The sequence below is a fragment of the Macrotis lagotis genome, chromosome 8, assembly GCF_037893015.1.
Source record: "Macrotis lagotis isolate mMagLag1 chromosome 8, bilby.v1.9.chrom.fasta, whole genome shotgun sequence".
Lineage (NCBI taxonomy): Eukaryota > Metazoa > Chordata > Mammalia > Peramelemorphia > Peramelidae > Macrotis > Macrotis lagotis.
Genome location: NC_133665.1, coordinates 81,246,707 through 81,264,190, shown reverse-complemented (window position 1 = coordinate 81,264,190; position 17,484 = coordinate 81,246,707). Strand labels below are relative to the sequence as shown.

The 17,484-nt window shown below is 38.1% G+C and overlaps 1 protein-coding gene across 5 annotated transcripts in view; it reads left to right on the top strand.

Moving 5' to 3' along the window:
• The first annotated feature begins 4,864 nt into the window (after positions 1-4,864).
• ZDHHC21 (zDHHC palmitoyltransferase 21) overlaps positions 4,865-17,484 on the top strand; it is a 63,540-nt gene continuing 50,920 nt past the window's right edge. The window contains exons 1-6 of one of the 5 annotated variants that reach the window (XM_074197531.1): positions 4,865-4,910; positions 9,421-9,554; positions 11,948-12,077; positions 13,079-13,211; positions 15,004-15,075; positions 16,854-17,048. In XM_074197531.1, coding sequence (XP_074053632.1) covers positions 16,895-17,048 — 154 coding nt within the window. In that variant the 5' untranslated portion in view covers positions 4,865-4,910; positions 9,421-9,554; positions 11,948-12,077; ... (1 more) ...; positions 15,004-15,075; positions 16,854-16,894. Of the gene's footprint in view, positions 4,911-6,236; positions 9,555-11,947; positions 12,078-13,078; positions 13,212-15,003; positions 15,076-16,853; positions 17,049-17,484 lie in introns of those variants that run through there. The other 4 variants (XM_074197532.1, XM_074197529.1, XM_074197533.1 and 1 more) reach the window with 4 other exon arrangements.

Sequence of the window (17,484 nt, the reverse complement as noted above, 5' to 3'; positions counted from 1 at the left end):
CTATTATTTTCTCATTTAAAAAAATAGCAATTGTGTTCAATATTCTGCCCTGTTCCCTATATGTCAAGATGGTTTGTTCATTCAGAAGAGTGTAGTTTGCATGGTGTATTAGAAAGAGCACTGAATTTGGAGTAAATTGGAGTTGTTTTTTAAAAAATATTTTATTTATTTTCCCGGCCATATGCAATGGTAGTTTTCAGCAATCATTTTTTGCAAGGTTTTGAGTTTTATATATTTTCTCCTACCTACCCTCCCTTCCTTTCTCCCTCCCCTGAAAGAAAGCAATTTAATATAGGCTATACATTTATAACCATGCTAAACATAGATTCATATTAATCATGTTGTGAAAGAAAATCATAATGGAAAAAAATTAGAGGAAAAATAATATCTAAAACAACTTTAAAAAAATAAAGATAGTAAGCTTTGGTCTATATTTAAACTCCACAGTTCCTTCTCTGGATATGGGTGGTACTTTCTATCATAAATTTTTTAGAATTGTCTTTGATTATTTTACTGCTAAAATGAAGAAGTCCATCAAAGTTGATCATTACCCAATGTTGTGATTAGTGTATACAATAATCCCTTTACTCAGCATCAGTTCGTACAATTCTTTCCAGACTACTCTGAAGTCCTGTCCCTCCTTATTTCTTTAAGAACAATAGTGTTCCATCACATTCCATATCTTAGTTTCTTCAGTCATTCCCCAGATGGACATCCCCTCAATTTCCAATTCTTTGCCAGCAAGAAAAGAGCTGCTATGAATATTTTTGTACATGTGAGTTTTTTATTCTTTTTCATTATCTCATTGGGAATACAGACTTTGTAGTGGTAGTGCTGTTTCAAAGGGTATGAACATTTTTATTGCTCTTTGGGCATAATTCCAAATTGCTCTCCAGAAAGGTTGGATTAGTTCATAGCTCTACCAAGAATGCATTGGTATCCCAGTTTTTCCATATCCCCTTCAACATTGATCATTTTCCTTTTTAGTCATATTGGCTAATCTGATAGGTGCAAACATGTATTTGTGACCTTTGGCAAGTCACTTAACTGTTCAGTCTTAGTTTCTTCTCCTATAAAATGGAAGAAATAATAACACATACCAAAGGGGATTATTATTATTATTTTAGGTTTTTTTGCAGGGCAAATGGGGTTAAGTGGCTTGCCCAAGGCCACACAGCTAAGTAATTATTAAGTATCTGAGACAGGATTTGAACCCAGGTACTCCTGACTCCAAGGCTGGTGCTTTATCCACTGTGCTACCTAGCTGCCCCCTACCAAAGGGGATTATTGCAAGAATTAAATCAGATGACTGGAAAGTGACCTGGGAAAAAACCAACTACTTTGCAAATCAACCACTACCACAACTAACCTAACAGCAAATGACCTAATGCATATAAATCACTTGACAACTATTAAAAGTACTATATAAACTTACTTCACTTATTAATTAATCTAAGCTCCACTCAGGTGCTAGTAATTTTCCTAAATTGTAGGTCTGCCCATATCATGCCTTCTCCCTCCCCTCTCTCTCCCCCAACACCATAAACCCTAGTGGCTCTCAATTACCTCCAAGATTGAATATAAACCTCTCTGTAAGAAGTGTTTTATTTACACCACCTAGCACAGTGTCTGACACACAGTAGGAGCTTATTGTGCCTGTCAATTGTTAAATGCCTACTAATTGATTGATTTATAATTGATTTATAATCTCTCCACTTAACCTCCTTTCCAGTCTTTATAATTTAATTTCCTTCTACACATTCAGCCACAAGGCTGCCCTAGCTGGCTTCCTTGAACATGATTCTTCATCTCCTGTCTCTTTTCTTTTGTATTTGCTGTTCCTTGTGCTGTCCTCTGCTCCATCTTTACCTCTTCTTAGCTTCCCTTACTTCCTTCAGGTCTGGGCTCAAATCCCACTTCTGGGGGCAGTCTCCTGTAGCCTGCCCCTTATCCAACCTATGAAACAGCAGTCTACTCCATCTTAGAAGGATAGAGTGATCGATTAGAAGGCTTCATTTTCACCCACCTCTCCTGGAGACCAACTAATTTATTTAATAAATCCTGTCAGAATTGTATCCATTTGACTGTACTCAAAATAAAGATATCAATTTTTTTGCTCATTTTTAATACTCTCTAGTTTGAGGGCTAAGAGTGCTCTTCCCTCCACTGGAAATTCCTTTTCACAAAAATCTCAAACTCTAAAATTTTCTTCTCTAGTAGTGCAATGTTCAAATACTGTCTCTGCTGCTTAATATCTGCATGACTATAGGCAAGTCGTTTTACCTGCATGGGTATCAGTATTTACATGTGGAAAAATGAAGGGGTTTGCCTGGATGACTTCTGAAGTTCTTTCTATCTTTAAATTTATGGATTACCTTTCCCCCTGTTTTAGTCTCTTCATTCCTAGTGAAACTTGCTTTTTTCCTTCACTGTGAACTCAAGTCTCTTGTCCCTCTGCAGTCTCCTAGGTCATTAGCTCCCATTCTGAATATACTTCTCCTTACCAGGTGGCTCTCTCATTCAACCATTTCTCTCCCTTGAGAAAGTAAACTCTTTAAGAAATAATTCACTTTTTTTTCTGAGAATCCTTAGCTCTTAACAAAGTAACATACACATAAGTGTGTGTTGAGTCATTTTCATTAAGGCCTTTGATTCTATTTTCATCTAAGATAGGTGTCTACCATGCCGACCCTGGAAAAGTTCCTCCAACATTTCCATGGTGATTAGTCAATGCTGATTAAACTTTGGACTGCCTTGATATTAGAAAACAGCAATCAATCCATTTCTCTCCAAACACCATCCAGCAGTACAGTAATTGAATGAATTTCTGGCCTGAAGTGAAGGTTAAAGTTCTTTATAATATTGTTTATCAAGAATCTGAATAGGAAGTGAAAAAAAAATCTTGTTCTTATTTTTCCTATTTTCTGATAAATATTAGTTTGTTAATAATCAGTTTGTAGTGAGTCATGGGCATCTTAAAATAGAATGGAAATTTTGAAAAGTGTGCAGGTAAGACACATATTCCTCTCTCGATTCCACGGAGTTCTTTAACACTTCTAATCTAGTTTGACTTATCAAACACCTTTGATGAAAGCTAAAACAAATACTATAAATAAGAAAACTCTGTAAAGAATTAATTTATGTATGAGATAGGGGAGTGTTCCATGATATGAATACCGAATTTCTGCTCAGAAGACTAGGTCAAATGTCTTCCCTGCTCTCAATTTCTGTAAATGGGTTGTGTGGGGGGATATAAATACTTGTACTATCTATATCATTTATTAGAAGTCAGAAATTAGTGAGTCTCCTTATGTTGCCAGAAAGTAGATTTTCAGATAGCATAGACTAAGGCAAGAAAGCAATACTATTATTTTTTTTTAATTTTTAGGTTTTTGCAAGGCAATGGGGTTAAGCGGCTTGCCCAAGGCCGCACAGCTGGGCAATGATTAAGTTCTGAGGCTGGATTTGAACTTGGGTACTCCTGACTCCAGGGCCGGTGCTCTATCCACTGTGCCACCTAGCCGCCCCAGCATTCTTCATTTTTGAAGAAGACTACGACATCAGGGAGATGATGCCATGAGAAGCACATGAGTTGGATTTGAGTGAGGGGAGTGCTCTGCTCAGTCACCAGTCTCACTTCTTCCTCCGGAGCCGTCTGGGTCCGGGGGTCAGATATGAATCAAGACCCCCGGAGATGATCCTGAATGTGGGGCAGAGTTGAGTGACTTGCCCAATGTCCCATATCGATCAAGTAGCAAGTGTCTGAGGCTGAATTGGAACTTCTGTCCTGAATCCAAGGCCGGCGCTCGATGCCCTGGGAGTCCTTCCAATGAACTTTCGGAACGCCTAAGGTCTAGCTTAAAGAGGAAGTCAACGAGAAGAAATGTTTCAAACTTTGAAAAAACTTTGATGTTATTGAAAATGAATATCCCCCACTATTAGTGTTTAATAGTACCTTGTTACATTAGTAGATAACTTCCATGAGATCCTGGGGCCAAACTAATTGTGGACTTTCACAGGCCTTGGCAAAGCCGAGCCTCAGGAGCAGCCTTGGAGTTAGTTCATCCTGAGGTAGAAGATGTCCATTTAGATTTCACAATAGGGGGGAAAAATCCTAAAAGTGAAACTATGCATTTAAGGAGACTGTTGAGGAGGTAGCCGCAGTGTGCGGATGATGTGCAGGCTAGGAGAGAAGAGATGCAGGTGGGGCTGTGACCGGCCGCCGAGGCCCCTCCTGAGCCTTTCTGGGGCCCTGGTGCTGGGACGTTCCCTTTGCTGATTAACCAGGCGGGCGTAGCACGAGGCCCCCCGGGGGCGGTGAGGGGGCTCCCAAGTCTCAGCGCCGACCCCGGGGGGGCCTCCCGCACACGCTTCTCCGCGTGTTGTCGCCCCATTTCCCCCCCCTCCCCCCGTTTTTGTCCATAGAACCTGGAAGAAAAAGGAAAAGCTGGGTGGAAGGAGCGCCGCGGGTTTGGCTGCGAGTGGGGGAAGGTTCGTTTGCTGGTCTTGGCGGGGGCTCCGGGTTCGAGTCCCGCCCCGCCTGCCCGGCCTGTGCAGAGGACCCCCGGCGCCCCCCGGGCCCGGGCTCCAGGGCGTTCTGGCGGTTCCCCGGGGCTGAGAGGCCCGGATGGGGGCGCTCGGCGGGGCCCCAGCGCGTTTCCTGCTCGCGGCAGTCTTGGGCCTCGGCGGCCTCCGTCCCGGCCCGGGCTGGGCGCTCGGGGGCGGCGGCGGCGGAGGCTCGGCCCCTGCACCCGGCCGCGGCGCGGGCCCGTCACCTGCCGGCCGGCCCGGCCCCGCGGAAGCGGAAGAGGGGTGTGGGCGGCGGCGGCGCGGGGAGGCGGCGGAGGCGGCGGAGGCGGCGGCGGCGGCGGAGCAGGACTGCGGCGCGGCGGCCACGAGCGGGCGGCCCGGTGAGTGCGGCCCCGGGCCTGCGCCCGCCCCCCCCCCCCCCCCGCGGCGCCCGCCGCCTGCCTCCTCTGCCCCATCCTGGTGTTCCCCTTGTGCCCCCTGCCCGCCCCGCACTGCCCTCCTCCCCGGCCGGCTGCCTCCTCCTGGGCTCGTAGCGCCGAGCCCCCGCGCCCCTTTCTCCTGTTCTTGACCCCCACGACCAGGCCCTCTCCCTCCGCTTTCCCTTTCAATCCTCTGCTGTTGGCCTCATTCCCGTGTGCCCGCTCCTGGACTCTGCCCCCTCACCTGCCAAACGCTGCATTCATTTCTCACCCCCACTCCAGCACCTTCTCTCCTCCCCCTCCCCCTCCTCCTCCTTCTCCTTCTCCTTCTTCTTCTTCTCCATCTTCTTCTCCTCCTCCTCCTCCTTCTTCTCCTCCTCCTCCTTCCTCTTCTTTTTCTCCTCCTCCTTCTCCTTCTCCTTCTCCTCCTTCTCCTTCTCCTTCTCCTCCTTCTTCTCCTTCTCCTCCTTCTCCTCCTTCTTCTCCTTCTCCTCCTTCTCCTCCTCCTCCTCCTTCTCCTCCTCCTCCTTCTCCTCCTTCTCCTTCTCCTTCTCCTCCTTCTCCTTCTCCTTCTTCTCCTTCTCCTCCTTCTTCTCCTTCTTCTTCTTCTCCTCCTCCTCCTCCTCCTCCTTTCTTCTTCTCCATCTCTCCTCCTTCTTCTCCTCCTCCTCCTTCTTCACCTTCTCCTTCTTCTTCCTCTTCTCCTCCTCTTCTTCCTCTTCTTTTTCTCCTCCTCCTCCTCCTCCTCTTCCTCCTCCTCCTCCTTCTTCTTCTTCATCTCTCTCTCTCTGTCTCTGTCTGTCTGTCTCTCTCCCCTTTGTCATTTTATTTCACCTGCTACTGTGTTCTCTCCTTTTAAAAAACCTCAAACTGCTCCTTTTCCCTCCAGGTCTTAGTTCCCGGACCCCTTGCTGAAGAGCAGTGTGACATTTTCCAAGAGCTTCCTTTTGACATTTCTTTGTAGATATTTTCTATGGTCTTAATGAAAATTTGAAAGGTCAACCTACATGCTCTACCTTGCTCACTCTCAGGGCACTATAGAATAGGATTGAAAAAGTGAATTGAGCTTGGACTTGGAGTTGTTCATCAGCAGTGTGGCAACCACTCTGAGTCTCAGTTTTCCTCATCTGAAAAGCAGATATAATTATACTTCCCATTACTGGGTCATGAGGACAGCATTTTGTAAAGTGCAAAGTGGCATGAAACTGTGAGCTATTATTATTGTTACTGGCATAAAATGTTTTTTAAGATATTATCAGGGGGGGGGGGGCAGCTAGGTGGTGTAGTGGATAAAGCACCAGCCCTGGAGTCAGGAGTACCTAGGTTCAAATTCAGTCTCAGACACTTAATAATTACTTATCAGTGTGGCCTTGCACAAGCCACTTAACCCCATTTGCTTTGCAAAAACCTAAAAAAAAAAAAAAGATATTATTTGAGGGGCAGCGAGGTGGCATAGTGGATAGAGCATCAGTCCTGGAGTCAGGAGTACCTGAGTTCAAATCCAGTCTCAGACACTTAATAATTACCTAGCGGTGTGGCCTTGCGCAAGCCACTTAACCCATTGCCTTGCAAAAACCTAAAAAACAATATTATTTAAATAGATTTCCTAAAGCTAAAAAACGATAGAATGGAAAGAATTCAGAGTAGGTATTAGGAAACCTGGATTTAGTTTGAATTTAGCCACTAAGTGGAAGTCTGACCTTGTACAGATCACTTAGTCCTTGAAGCTTTGATTTCCTTGTACAGATCACTTAGTCCTTGAGGCTTTGATTTCTTTATTTGAAAACTGACAATTTGAGCATAAACTATGAGCTCTTACATTTTTGATTCTGTGGTTTAACATCTTCTACAGCTTTTCTAGACCAGATAATTAAGCAGTTATAGACTTGTGAGTTTGTGCTATTTTCCCCATGGATTCAAAAAGATTAACTTGTGAAAATAGTATAGGCAATAAGTAGGAAATTTAAACATTTGATAGTTCTTGGGCTCCATCGTTGTTCTTATCTCTGTTCCAATCTGTCTCTCATGTCCTCTGCAGCTCTTCCAATAGCTGCACTTAATCTTACCATTTAATAGAAATAAAAGCTAGAGTTTCTTGCTTATTGAACTTTCTTCTGAAATTTCAGTAATTTGTTAGTTTTCATTTCATACATTTTCTTTCTATGAAGCTTGTATTCTTAAGTTTAACTATACTTCTTGGGCAAAGGGAATGTTTCTAATAGACACTGCTTTGCAAAGTTGTAATGATGAACAAGATTTTGAATAAGGGTATAGCATTTTAGACTCACTATGTGGAACACATGACATATTTCTTAAAAGTTAGAATTGTTATTTTTCATCAACCTTAAATATATAGAGGTGAAAGAGGAGAAAATGAGGTGTCAGAATGTGAAGTGATTCACCTAAAGTTCAGGAGGTAATAGGTGTCTGATCTGAATCCAAGTCCTTTGTAGTCCTGAACTTTTCCCACTCTACAGGGCTGTAGTCAGAGAGAAAAAGGAACCCAGGACCAGTCAATCAGTTTGCAGCTATTAAATGCTTCCTAGGTACCAAGCCTGGTGATAAACTGGATATACAAAGAAAGGCAAAACAGCCCAAAGAGCTTACATGATAATGGGAGAAATAGTTATCTAAATCACTGGGTACCTGAAAGAGGTACCCAGTAGATAGGGGATAAACTTGGTGGGGGAAGCACTTGCAATGGGGAGAGTAGATGATGAGAAAGGTTGGGAAAAGTCTCTTTAGAAGGTGATATTTGATCTGAGACTTGAAGGAAGCCAGGGAAACCAGAAACCAGAGGTGAGGTGAGAGAATTGCACAGGGGAATTCCAGTTGGGCCAAGGTTAGAGAGCAAGCCTCCATTCTAATCTTCCTGCACCACCCCATGGGCTCTCCCTTGCTTTATCTCAAGGTGACTGGAGATGGCTGAGGCCTTGTCTGATAAGTGGCATTATTAGGAACAGAACACATCTTGTATTTCTGCATAAATTGGAACCAGGATGTTATTCTGATTTAAAGGCTATGGGGGGTGGCTAGGTGGTTCAGTAGATAGAGCACCAGCCCTGGAGTCAGGAGGACCTGACTTCAAATCTGGTCTCAGACACTTAATAATTACCTAGCTGTGTGGCCTTGGGCAAGCCACTTAACCCCATTGCCTTTTCAAAAAAAAACCCAAAAAACCCAAAAAAACAACAAAATCTAAAAAAGTCTCTAGATTTAGAGGCTATGCTCATGAGTAGTTTTAAAATCTATAGCATGAAATAGACATGGATTTATTTAAAATGTTTAAAGATTTATTATTAGGGTTCTACTTTAAAATCACAATTTTTAGATTGCAATTTTTAAATTCTGTCATGTTTTGTGTAATTTTTTGATATTTAGCCTATTTAAATGGATAAGAATTTTGAAGTTTTTATAGGAAATAGAAACTAGAGTATATTTAAAAATAGCATATAATAATAGTTAATGACATTATATCAACCTTTAAAAGTTGAAAAGCACTTTTCATGCATTATTTTGTATATATTGATATGTGACATGATGACTTCCTCTGGGGAAAAAAAGCTTCTTGATAACAGGAACTTCTCTTTTTGACTCTGCATCTCCAACTGTATTTGATCACTGTGTCTGACAGGTAGCAAGCACTTAATATGTGTTTGTCATCAGTTATCTCATTTTATACTCCTGACAGAATAATGAAGAAAGGACTATAGGCATTATGTTCATTTTATCATATAGCTAATAAGTGGTCTCAAACCAGGTCTCTAACTTCAACTACATCACTTTTTCTTTTGTGTCACTCTGTCTCCTAAAAACAAACTGGAGAAAAACTGGGCTCATGGTGTCTACAGCAGAGGTCTGTTTAATTTACCAAAAAGTAGGTGAAACATTTTGAAGAAGGAATTTAAAATTAGCTTTGCTATTATTCTCAAAAATTATTTATCAGCAATATTTTTCATCCTTCTCACATTCCTAATGCCCTAATAAAAATACACCTCCTTAGCACATCTCTACTGAGAAATCACAGAATCTCAGAGTGGGAAGGTAGCATGCAGAAATACAATGTTGTTCCAATGCTGTGAGTTATGATCCTAAGTTGTACTTCTTACTAGCGATGTGACTTTGGACAGGTCACTTCCTCTCTCTGAGTCTCAACTTCTTCATCTATAAAATGGGGGTAATGATACTTTCATTTTCTTGTTTTATAGAATATTCAGATTTTGCAAACTATAAAGTGTTACTTAAACTATATACTATAAACTATAAAGTGTTACTTAAACTTTCATTATTATTGATTGTCTTCAGTAATTTCTTTAAACTGTGATCCAAACATTGTCAAGTAATGATAATCATAAAAACAAACATTCAGTTCTAGCATTAAATTTTATGAAGCTTTTTGCATATATTATCTATTTGTTCCTTATATCACCCTTGTCAGTATTATGGATTCTGATTATCTCTATGTTCCCAGATGAAGATTCTGAAGCTGAAGAAGTTAAGTGACTTCAGCAGGGTCACACAGTTAGTGAGTGCCTGAGGTGGGTTCAAATGCATATTATACTTCGCTCAGTCTAGGATTTGATCCACTACACCAATCTGCCTCAGGTAAGATTCACAGAATCTTTGCAATGATCCAACAATATTCAAAATGTCATGAATTGAAATGAAGAAGAAAACTGATTCAATTTTAGTAGTGTGTTTGATAGTTTGATGGAACTTTCTTCTAGAATTCATATATTAGATCAATGTAAACTTTCCCCCCCAAATCTAAATCTTTGTAATAGACAATTTTAGCTGAGCATTACAGGGAATGACCTAAAGCATCTTTTAATAATGCATTGGTAAGTGGGTTCTGAAAATGAGGGAAATTATCTTTCTTAGAAATTATATCCATAGTGTCAATAAATATAATTTTCGGACTGTCTATGATTATTAACTTAGCTATTGACATTTGAAATGAGAGATCCTTTTCTAGCTATCAGTGAGTAAACCTTATTATAGGAGGAATTGAATCATATCAATCTTGGCAGTCTTACTATAAATGAAACTAGATGAAAAAAAGTTATAAGTAAATGGACATAGATTTTCCTTAGTCAGATAAGCAAAGGAGTTGGCAGAATTTTTGATTTGAGTGTTCAGGCAATAAGAAACATTTTAAGGGATGCTTGGTCATCTTGTGTTACAATGATGATAATATGATGAATTTGCAAAAAGCCCAGTGTAGATCAATTTATACATTAAAAATCAAATACCAAGGCACTGCTATGTGCCAAAGCACTGATGATATAAATATGAGATTAGAAGAGCCACTGCCCTCGGAGAGCTTACATTCTACCAGGGACACACACACACACATATATACATACAGCATGTTCACAGAGAAGTAAGTGTTTTGGGGTTGGTATGTGGGGACTTGGGCATCAGGAGAGGCCTCTAAAGAAGCTAACACTTGGAGATGAACTTTTAATACTAAATAATTGGAGCTTGTCAATTTGTATTGAAGAGGGTGAACTAATTATGTTAATGTAGAAGTTGGCTTACGAGAGGACAGTGAAAATGATGATTCGTGTATTAGAAATGAGAGCATCAAAGGCTTTTAGAATATAGGGAACCCTCATGCCTACATGACATGACTTTCTTTGAGAAGAGGATTGTGGGTATGACAATTGCCAAAGCACAAAGCAGTGAAATTATATCTTCACTGGTAGGAAACAATCTGATTGTTGATGTCGAAGTAATTTTTCCAAATTACTTTTATGTGAATGGATTTAAATTATTGACTTGTTTAAGAAAAGATCAAAATCAATATCGATATTAGAAGCACAAAAAAGAGAAGATATTGCTCACAATTGAGGTAATACAATTAAATTCAACAAAAGTTAAGGGCTAAGGATGTAAAGACAAAACTCTGTTGCCTTCAGAGTGATTACATTCACAAATAAGTAAAGAGAAAGTATATCCAGGGGGGCAGTTAGGTGGCACAATAGATAGAGCACTGACCCTGGAGTCAGGAAGACCTGAGTTCAAATCCGTCTTCAGACACTTAATAGTTGCCTAGCTGTGTGACCTTGGGCAAGCCACTTAACCCCATTGCCTTAAATAAATAAAATTAAAAAAAAAAGTATATTCAGGTCTCCTCATCTATTAAGATAATATTTAAGATCCTTTCTGATCTCAACCAATTATGATCCTGTAATTTCAAGAGGGAAAGAGTATTTTTATGCAAGGGGATCAAGAATGGCCTTGTCTTTGAAGTAGCACCTGAGCTCACTTTAAAAGAAGCTAAGATTTCTTTGAGGCAGAGGTGAAGTTAAATATATATATATATATATATATATGTATATGTATATATATATACACACACACATATATATATACACACACACACATATATATATGTATATATATATATATATATATATGTATATATATGTATATATATATATGTAATGAACCACCTGCCTGAGAAGAACTTAAATTCTCCTCAGGGAATACAATGTGGAACCAAACAAGGAAAAAAATAATTTGAAGAGGGAGAGAGTACTAGTAACTTGTAAGATCAAGGGAAAGCTGAGTTGACCTTGAAGAGAGGCAACAAGGATTCAGAGGCAGACATAAGAAAGGGGTGTGATCTGGACATGGGTGATAGCTTATACAAGGAGAGGAGAGAGGGAATGTTAAGAGCAGTGCATCACCAGCAGGCAAATCTGCTGAAGTGAAGAGCTTGCATAAGGCGTTTTGGGAGTTGTGTTGTAAATGTTAACCTGAAGAGTTAGAGGCACTTAAGCCTCACTAACGATTTTTGACCATAAAGATATGTCAGATCTGTGCCTTGGGAAGATGATTTTGGCAGTTATATGGAGGGTGGATTGGAAAAAAAAAAAGCAGGGATATCAGTTCCAGGGGACCAAACCTATGATTTTGTTGATTTTTGAGAATGCTCTGAAGAAGCAATCTCCTCCATCAATAGTTATTGGCACTTTCTCTGTGATTTATAGATTTAGTTGTGTTAGAAGCAGAGCTGTCCACTATGACTGTCTCCATTTGGGAGGTTTTTCCAGTAGTCCAGAGGAAGCTGAAGCCCTTGAACTAGAAGTAACTGTAAGCAGAAAGAAGCAAAATCAAGAGGTATTGTGGTAATAGAATTGAGATTATGTGGCGATTATTTGGATGTGGAGAAGAGGGAGAGGGAAGAGTCCAAGATTATTATAGGTTACCATCTTGGCCCACTGCCTTAGTGGTACCAGTGCCTTCAAGAGGAGGGTTAGGGCAGACAATGACTTCCACTTTGCCTGTGATGAGTTTGATGTTCAGTTGTCTGACAATCCTTTGGTGATGTGGGACCAGAGTTAGAGAGACTTAAATCTAGCTATATTGATAGGTGATTCATCTGTGTAGGAAGGATAATGAATTTTTTAGGAGCTGATAAACTTGCTGAGAAAGTATTAGGAGAGGAGAGACCACAACAAAGGTTTGAGGGACACCTGTGATTAGGACATGAGAAATAGATGATGATCCTGTAAAAGAACCTCAGAAGGATTGGGTGGGAGAAGGTGGTAGGGTCATCATACTTTGTGGAAAGCCACAGAGAGATCAGGAACGAAGAGAAATGAGAAAAGATTTGGTAATTGAAAGGCCAGTTACCTATGAGAGCAGTTTTACATAAGTGATTTCTAAAGCCAATTACAAAGGGGAGAGATGAAGGAAGGAGAAGTGTGATAACAAAGACAATGAATGTAGTTTTTTTTTTTTCTACAAGTGAATGTGAAAAGAATAGTTAGATAAGACCTTGAAGGTATGACAGTTTTGGGGGGGGGAGCAGGAGAAGGAAGATAACTGAAGGGGGCATGGCAAAAGATGAAAGAAAGCTCATATAATTTCCTAAATATTGCCAATCAGAAATTTCAAGGGGGGATAAAGAGACATTTTTGGTAAAACTTCAGAACTGAGCCATCTGTTCTTGTTAGTTCTGAGGTTAAAAATCTGTGTAACTGGTATTTTCATAGAACTTTTTACTACTACTACTACTACTACTACTACTACTACTACTACTACTACTACTACTACTACTACTACTACTACTTCATTGATTCTTGTGAGACCATAATTTTTTGTTAAAACATTAATAGGCTTTCAAGGAGAACTGTTATTGAAGATGGATCCATTTTTTCAGATGTAGTATTAAAGAATGAAAAAAGAAAAAATTCCTAATTAGTACTACAAAAATTACAAGTAATTGCCATCTCAGCAAAGTTGCTATTGGTAAGTTTTTGCAAGTCATGTTTTTATAGTTTTCAGGTGATTATTTTTGTATTCTTTCTTGATCCAAGTCATCTTTGATTAGTATCTGTTAAGATGAGGACTGGGAAAAACAAGTGATTGGGAAGACATGTAAACTGATGCATTAGAAAAACACTGGAAAACTGGGAAAACAATATAGTATATCCTAAAAGTTTTAGTGCAGTTCTAAGCTTTAATAACTTAAAAAATAGAAATGTTACAGACTCATAAAAATATCAATTGAAAACTTAATTATTTTAGTTTTTGAATTTTTGAATAATACTTTTTAAAATTTAAATTTGGACAGAACCAGGTTCCCTGTTACTGCATTGTGTGTGAGAAATAGTTTCTATATGATACTTTCTTAGACTGGTAGAGGAAGTCCTCTTGTTTGGCTATCTAAGTGACCTCATCTGTCTCCTTTAGATTATTTCTTATGGGGGTCATATCACATTTGTAGTTTATATATCAAAACCTTTTTCTTGGATGTTTTTAGGGCCAGGAGGCAACTAGGTGGCACAGTGGATAGAACATTGGTCTTGGAATTAAGAAGACTGCTCTTCATGAGTTTAAGTACAATCTTAGACATTTACTGACTGTGTGACCCTGTTTGTCTCAACTTCCTTATATTTCAATGAGCTGAAAAAGGAAATAGTAAACTATTCTACAGTATTTTTGCCAAGAATTTGTTTTTATCTTTAAGTACCATTTTGATTTTCTCATTTAACGCATCAGAAATGAGGTGGTTTCAGTGTTATGGATGATAAAATAAATATTTATAGAAATGTTGATCTTTCTATTCTGTTTTTGATGGATGTTTGTTGACCTTGTGCTAGTTTTATCTAAGAATTCACTTGAAGATGTAAGTTTTGAAGGGGGAGGGTCTCTTATCAAGCCTTCTTAAGACTCATTTTTACCTATGTTACTTTCCATTATTTTTTGAAGTAGTACTACTTATCACTTTATACTATCCTCCTCCAAAGTGTTTTATAAATGAATTTATGTTTCAGGATAGTTGTCCTTAGCTGCCATATCTCTGCTTAGCAAGTATTTGCAGGTTTAGTTGATTTCTGAGTTCTTTTGACCTCTGCATTATGGTGATTGTTTTGCATATGTTAAACATTTTCAGGAAAAAAATGATTATCATTGAGCAAAATCTTTACTTTTTTTCTATCTCCCATTTTCTATCTCCATTGTTTAGCATTTAAAAATGTTGGAATTGAGTTTGTCTTCTCATAATTATCCTTTCTTCTAATTAGATGTCTATTTTTGTCTTCAGGAGAATCTGTTGTTGTGAAATGTGATTCTCTGAAAAATCAAAAGGAAAAGATCTAGTCATTAAGAAGGGGTCAAATAATTTATAAATATTCTAATTTAGGAGAGTTGAACTGTAATTTTTTTGTGTTGTAGTAATTTACATGTTTATGAAGTGAATCATCCTATTGAAGTACGGTAACTTGATAGCAATCTTAAGAAATGTTGAAATGCCAGTTGTGTGTCTACTAGTTAAATAAAAGTTTGAGTTATGAACTCACCATTTAATTTACAAATTAGTATGTTGGAATAATGAGATCTAATGAAAGTATTTTACAAATGTTCCTTCTTCACTCGCTTCAGATGAGCAGTACAGTCTTGTAGGAAGCTCTGGTTGCTTGCTGCCTAGGATGTGTAATAGTTTCTGTTTAGGCACTGGCCATGCCTAATAGATGTTAACTGAGTGGAGAGACTTTGCAACTTTTGCCTGTTATATATTTGTTCTTTTTATGTCATTTAGAGCTGGTGGAAGACAGTATTTCTTCTCCTACACCTAAATTAGGAGTATGCTGTGCTACCTTCAGCTAACCAGGTAATTTTTTCTATATGCTGTTGTTTCCCTTCTCTTTCTTACCAGGTTTTGGTCAGAAATAACTTTTAACACCTTTTTTTTTGTTTCCATGCTTTGCAAGACAAAATAAAAAATGATACAGGCAGGCTATTATTCACTGTTTTGTGAGACTTCTCACTTTAGTGATAAGAAACATTTGCTCTTCTGTGGAAATTCAGTTCAATAACAAGGAGAATAGAGTCAGAATAGAGTAATTCCACTAAGAAGGCTAAGTTATTTTTTTTTTGCTTCCCTGTAATTTTGTTGATTTGAATGTCTTCATGTTTCTAATGATTGTGAAATTATGAATAGGAAATTAAATTAATGTACTTTTTAGTTGTTAGGAATGTTCTAGATGTTTAACTGTAGAAAGAGGTCTAGCACAAAAAAAAGGCATATGAAAGTAATTGAAAGAACTTTTTGCACCCTGATTTTGGTGTAAATGAATAAGAATATTAACAAGTTAGTATGCTTAAAATTGTTTCTGCAACTGTTTGGGGATTTATGTTATCTAGTAAATAAGCTTCTCTCTTTAATGATGATGCAGGACAATTTGTAACATGCTTCATTCTCCAGAGCTGTCCTGATTTTAATCAGATCAGCATATGTTTTAACCTTTCTTATAGTGGAATTCACACTTGTTTTTTGAAGGACATGTGATGCTTCTCTTTGTGCTTACTAAGAGTTTTTGAAATTTGATTCATTGGGAAGACTTTAATTCTGATCATTAGTATTTTTTTTTACTTCACCATTATTTATATATTTATAGGACAGAACATTTTTATTTGAGAAACATTTGCTGTAACCCTCCATTTAGAATAGTTGCTATTGGCTCAGGCATGCAAAGACATATTATACAGCTCTTCATTTGATTGTATCTTGAGTATGTTAGGAATCAGTGTAACAGAAATTGATGAATTACACAAAACTCCCCTCCCCATTAATAACTCAAGCATATTAATATATTTGCCAAGAATTTAATTTTACTTATATCTATTCAGTGTTTTAAGATGTTTAATTGGGCACCTGGTTCCAGTAGAAGCATTTAAATGCCAGATCAACCAAATGGTACTTTGGTGACAGCAATAAAACTAAATTGAAAAAAGTAACCTAAAAATACTTAATAGGAACATTCTAGTATTAATTTTTTTAACTAACTCCTTTCCTTTGATAGTTTTAGAGAGTTACATTTCACTAACAGATTATTTTTGATTTTTTTACATCTCCAAATCTAACTTTGTCTGGTTATAATTTCTCTTAATTTGAAAGCAAAAGATTTAATCATATCCCTTAAAATATTTTAATGAATAAAAATTTAAAGTAAATAATTTTATGTTTATCAAAAGAATTAGCATGGTGTAAAAGATAGAGATTTGACCTCAAAGTTAGGGAGATGTGGGTTGTTCTACTGACAGTAACCTTGGGCAAATAATTTCTTTCCATGCCTCAGTCTAATACTATAAATGAAGAACAGTTGCTGATGTGCTTTGATAGTGGGAGATTTCTTCAATCCCTATGCCAGCGAAATTATAACCCTTGTTCCTAATCATTCCACCTTGTCAAAAAAAATGCTTATTAAATATAAAATGGTTTCCTGTCTCTTCCTACTTAGTGGCAAAGTTTGGGTACTCTATTTGTATTTCATATTCAAAAGAAAGATTAAATAATAAATGCAGAAAGCTATTAGTGAATACTATTTCCAGTTGAGTAGAAATACTATTCTAATTTTTTCATATAATATTTTCTTTCTTCTCTTTTAGGATTATCTTTCCTTGTTGACTAGTAGTCATAAAATTATACAATGGGTCTACGGATTCACTTTGTTGTTGATCCACATGGTTGGTGCTGCATGGGTTTGATTGTCTTTGTCTGGTTATACAATATTGTCATAATTCCCAAAATTGTCCTCTTTCCTCACTATGAAGAAGGACATATCCCAGGCATATTAATAATATGTAAGTTTACATATCTTTGTTTTTTTATTAATAACCTTTTTCTCCATATAAATAGTTTTGGATAATAATGTCTTTGTGATTGCCCTATTGATAGTGCCAGAATAGTTTAGTAAATTGAACATTGAGAAACTTCAGAAAAAAATGAGTTCCTAATACTTGTAGCATGATATAGTAGATACTCAAAATCAGGTGAAATTAACATCAAATTCCAGCTTAGATATTTATTTACTGGGTGATTCTGGCAAGTCATTTAATCTCTCCAGTCCTCATTTCCCTTTTTGTAAAGCAGGATAGAGTAGATTCAGGGTCTATATTTTAATCTATGATCCTATGAAAATGTCTAGTTTAAAAAAAATTCTTGCTTTAAATTAAGATGTCATCCTGAGGGAGGAGTTTTACCAATAGGATGGGGAAACTTCACTACAGTAAAGAACTG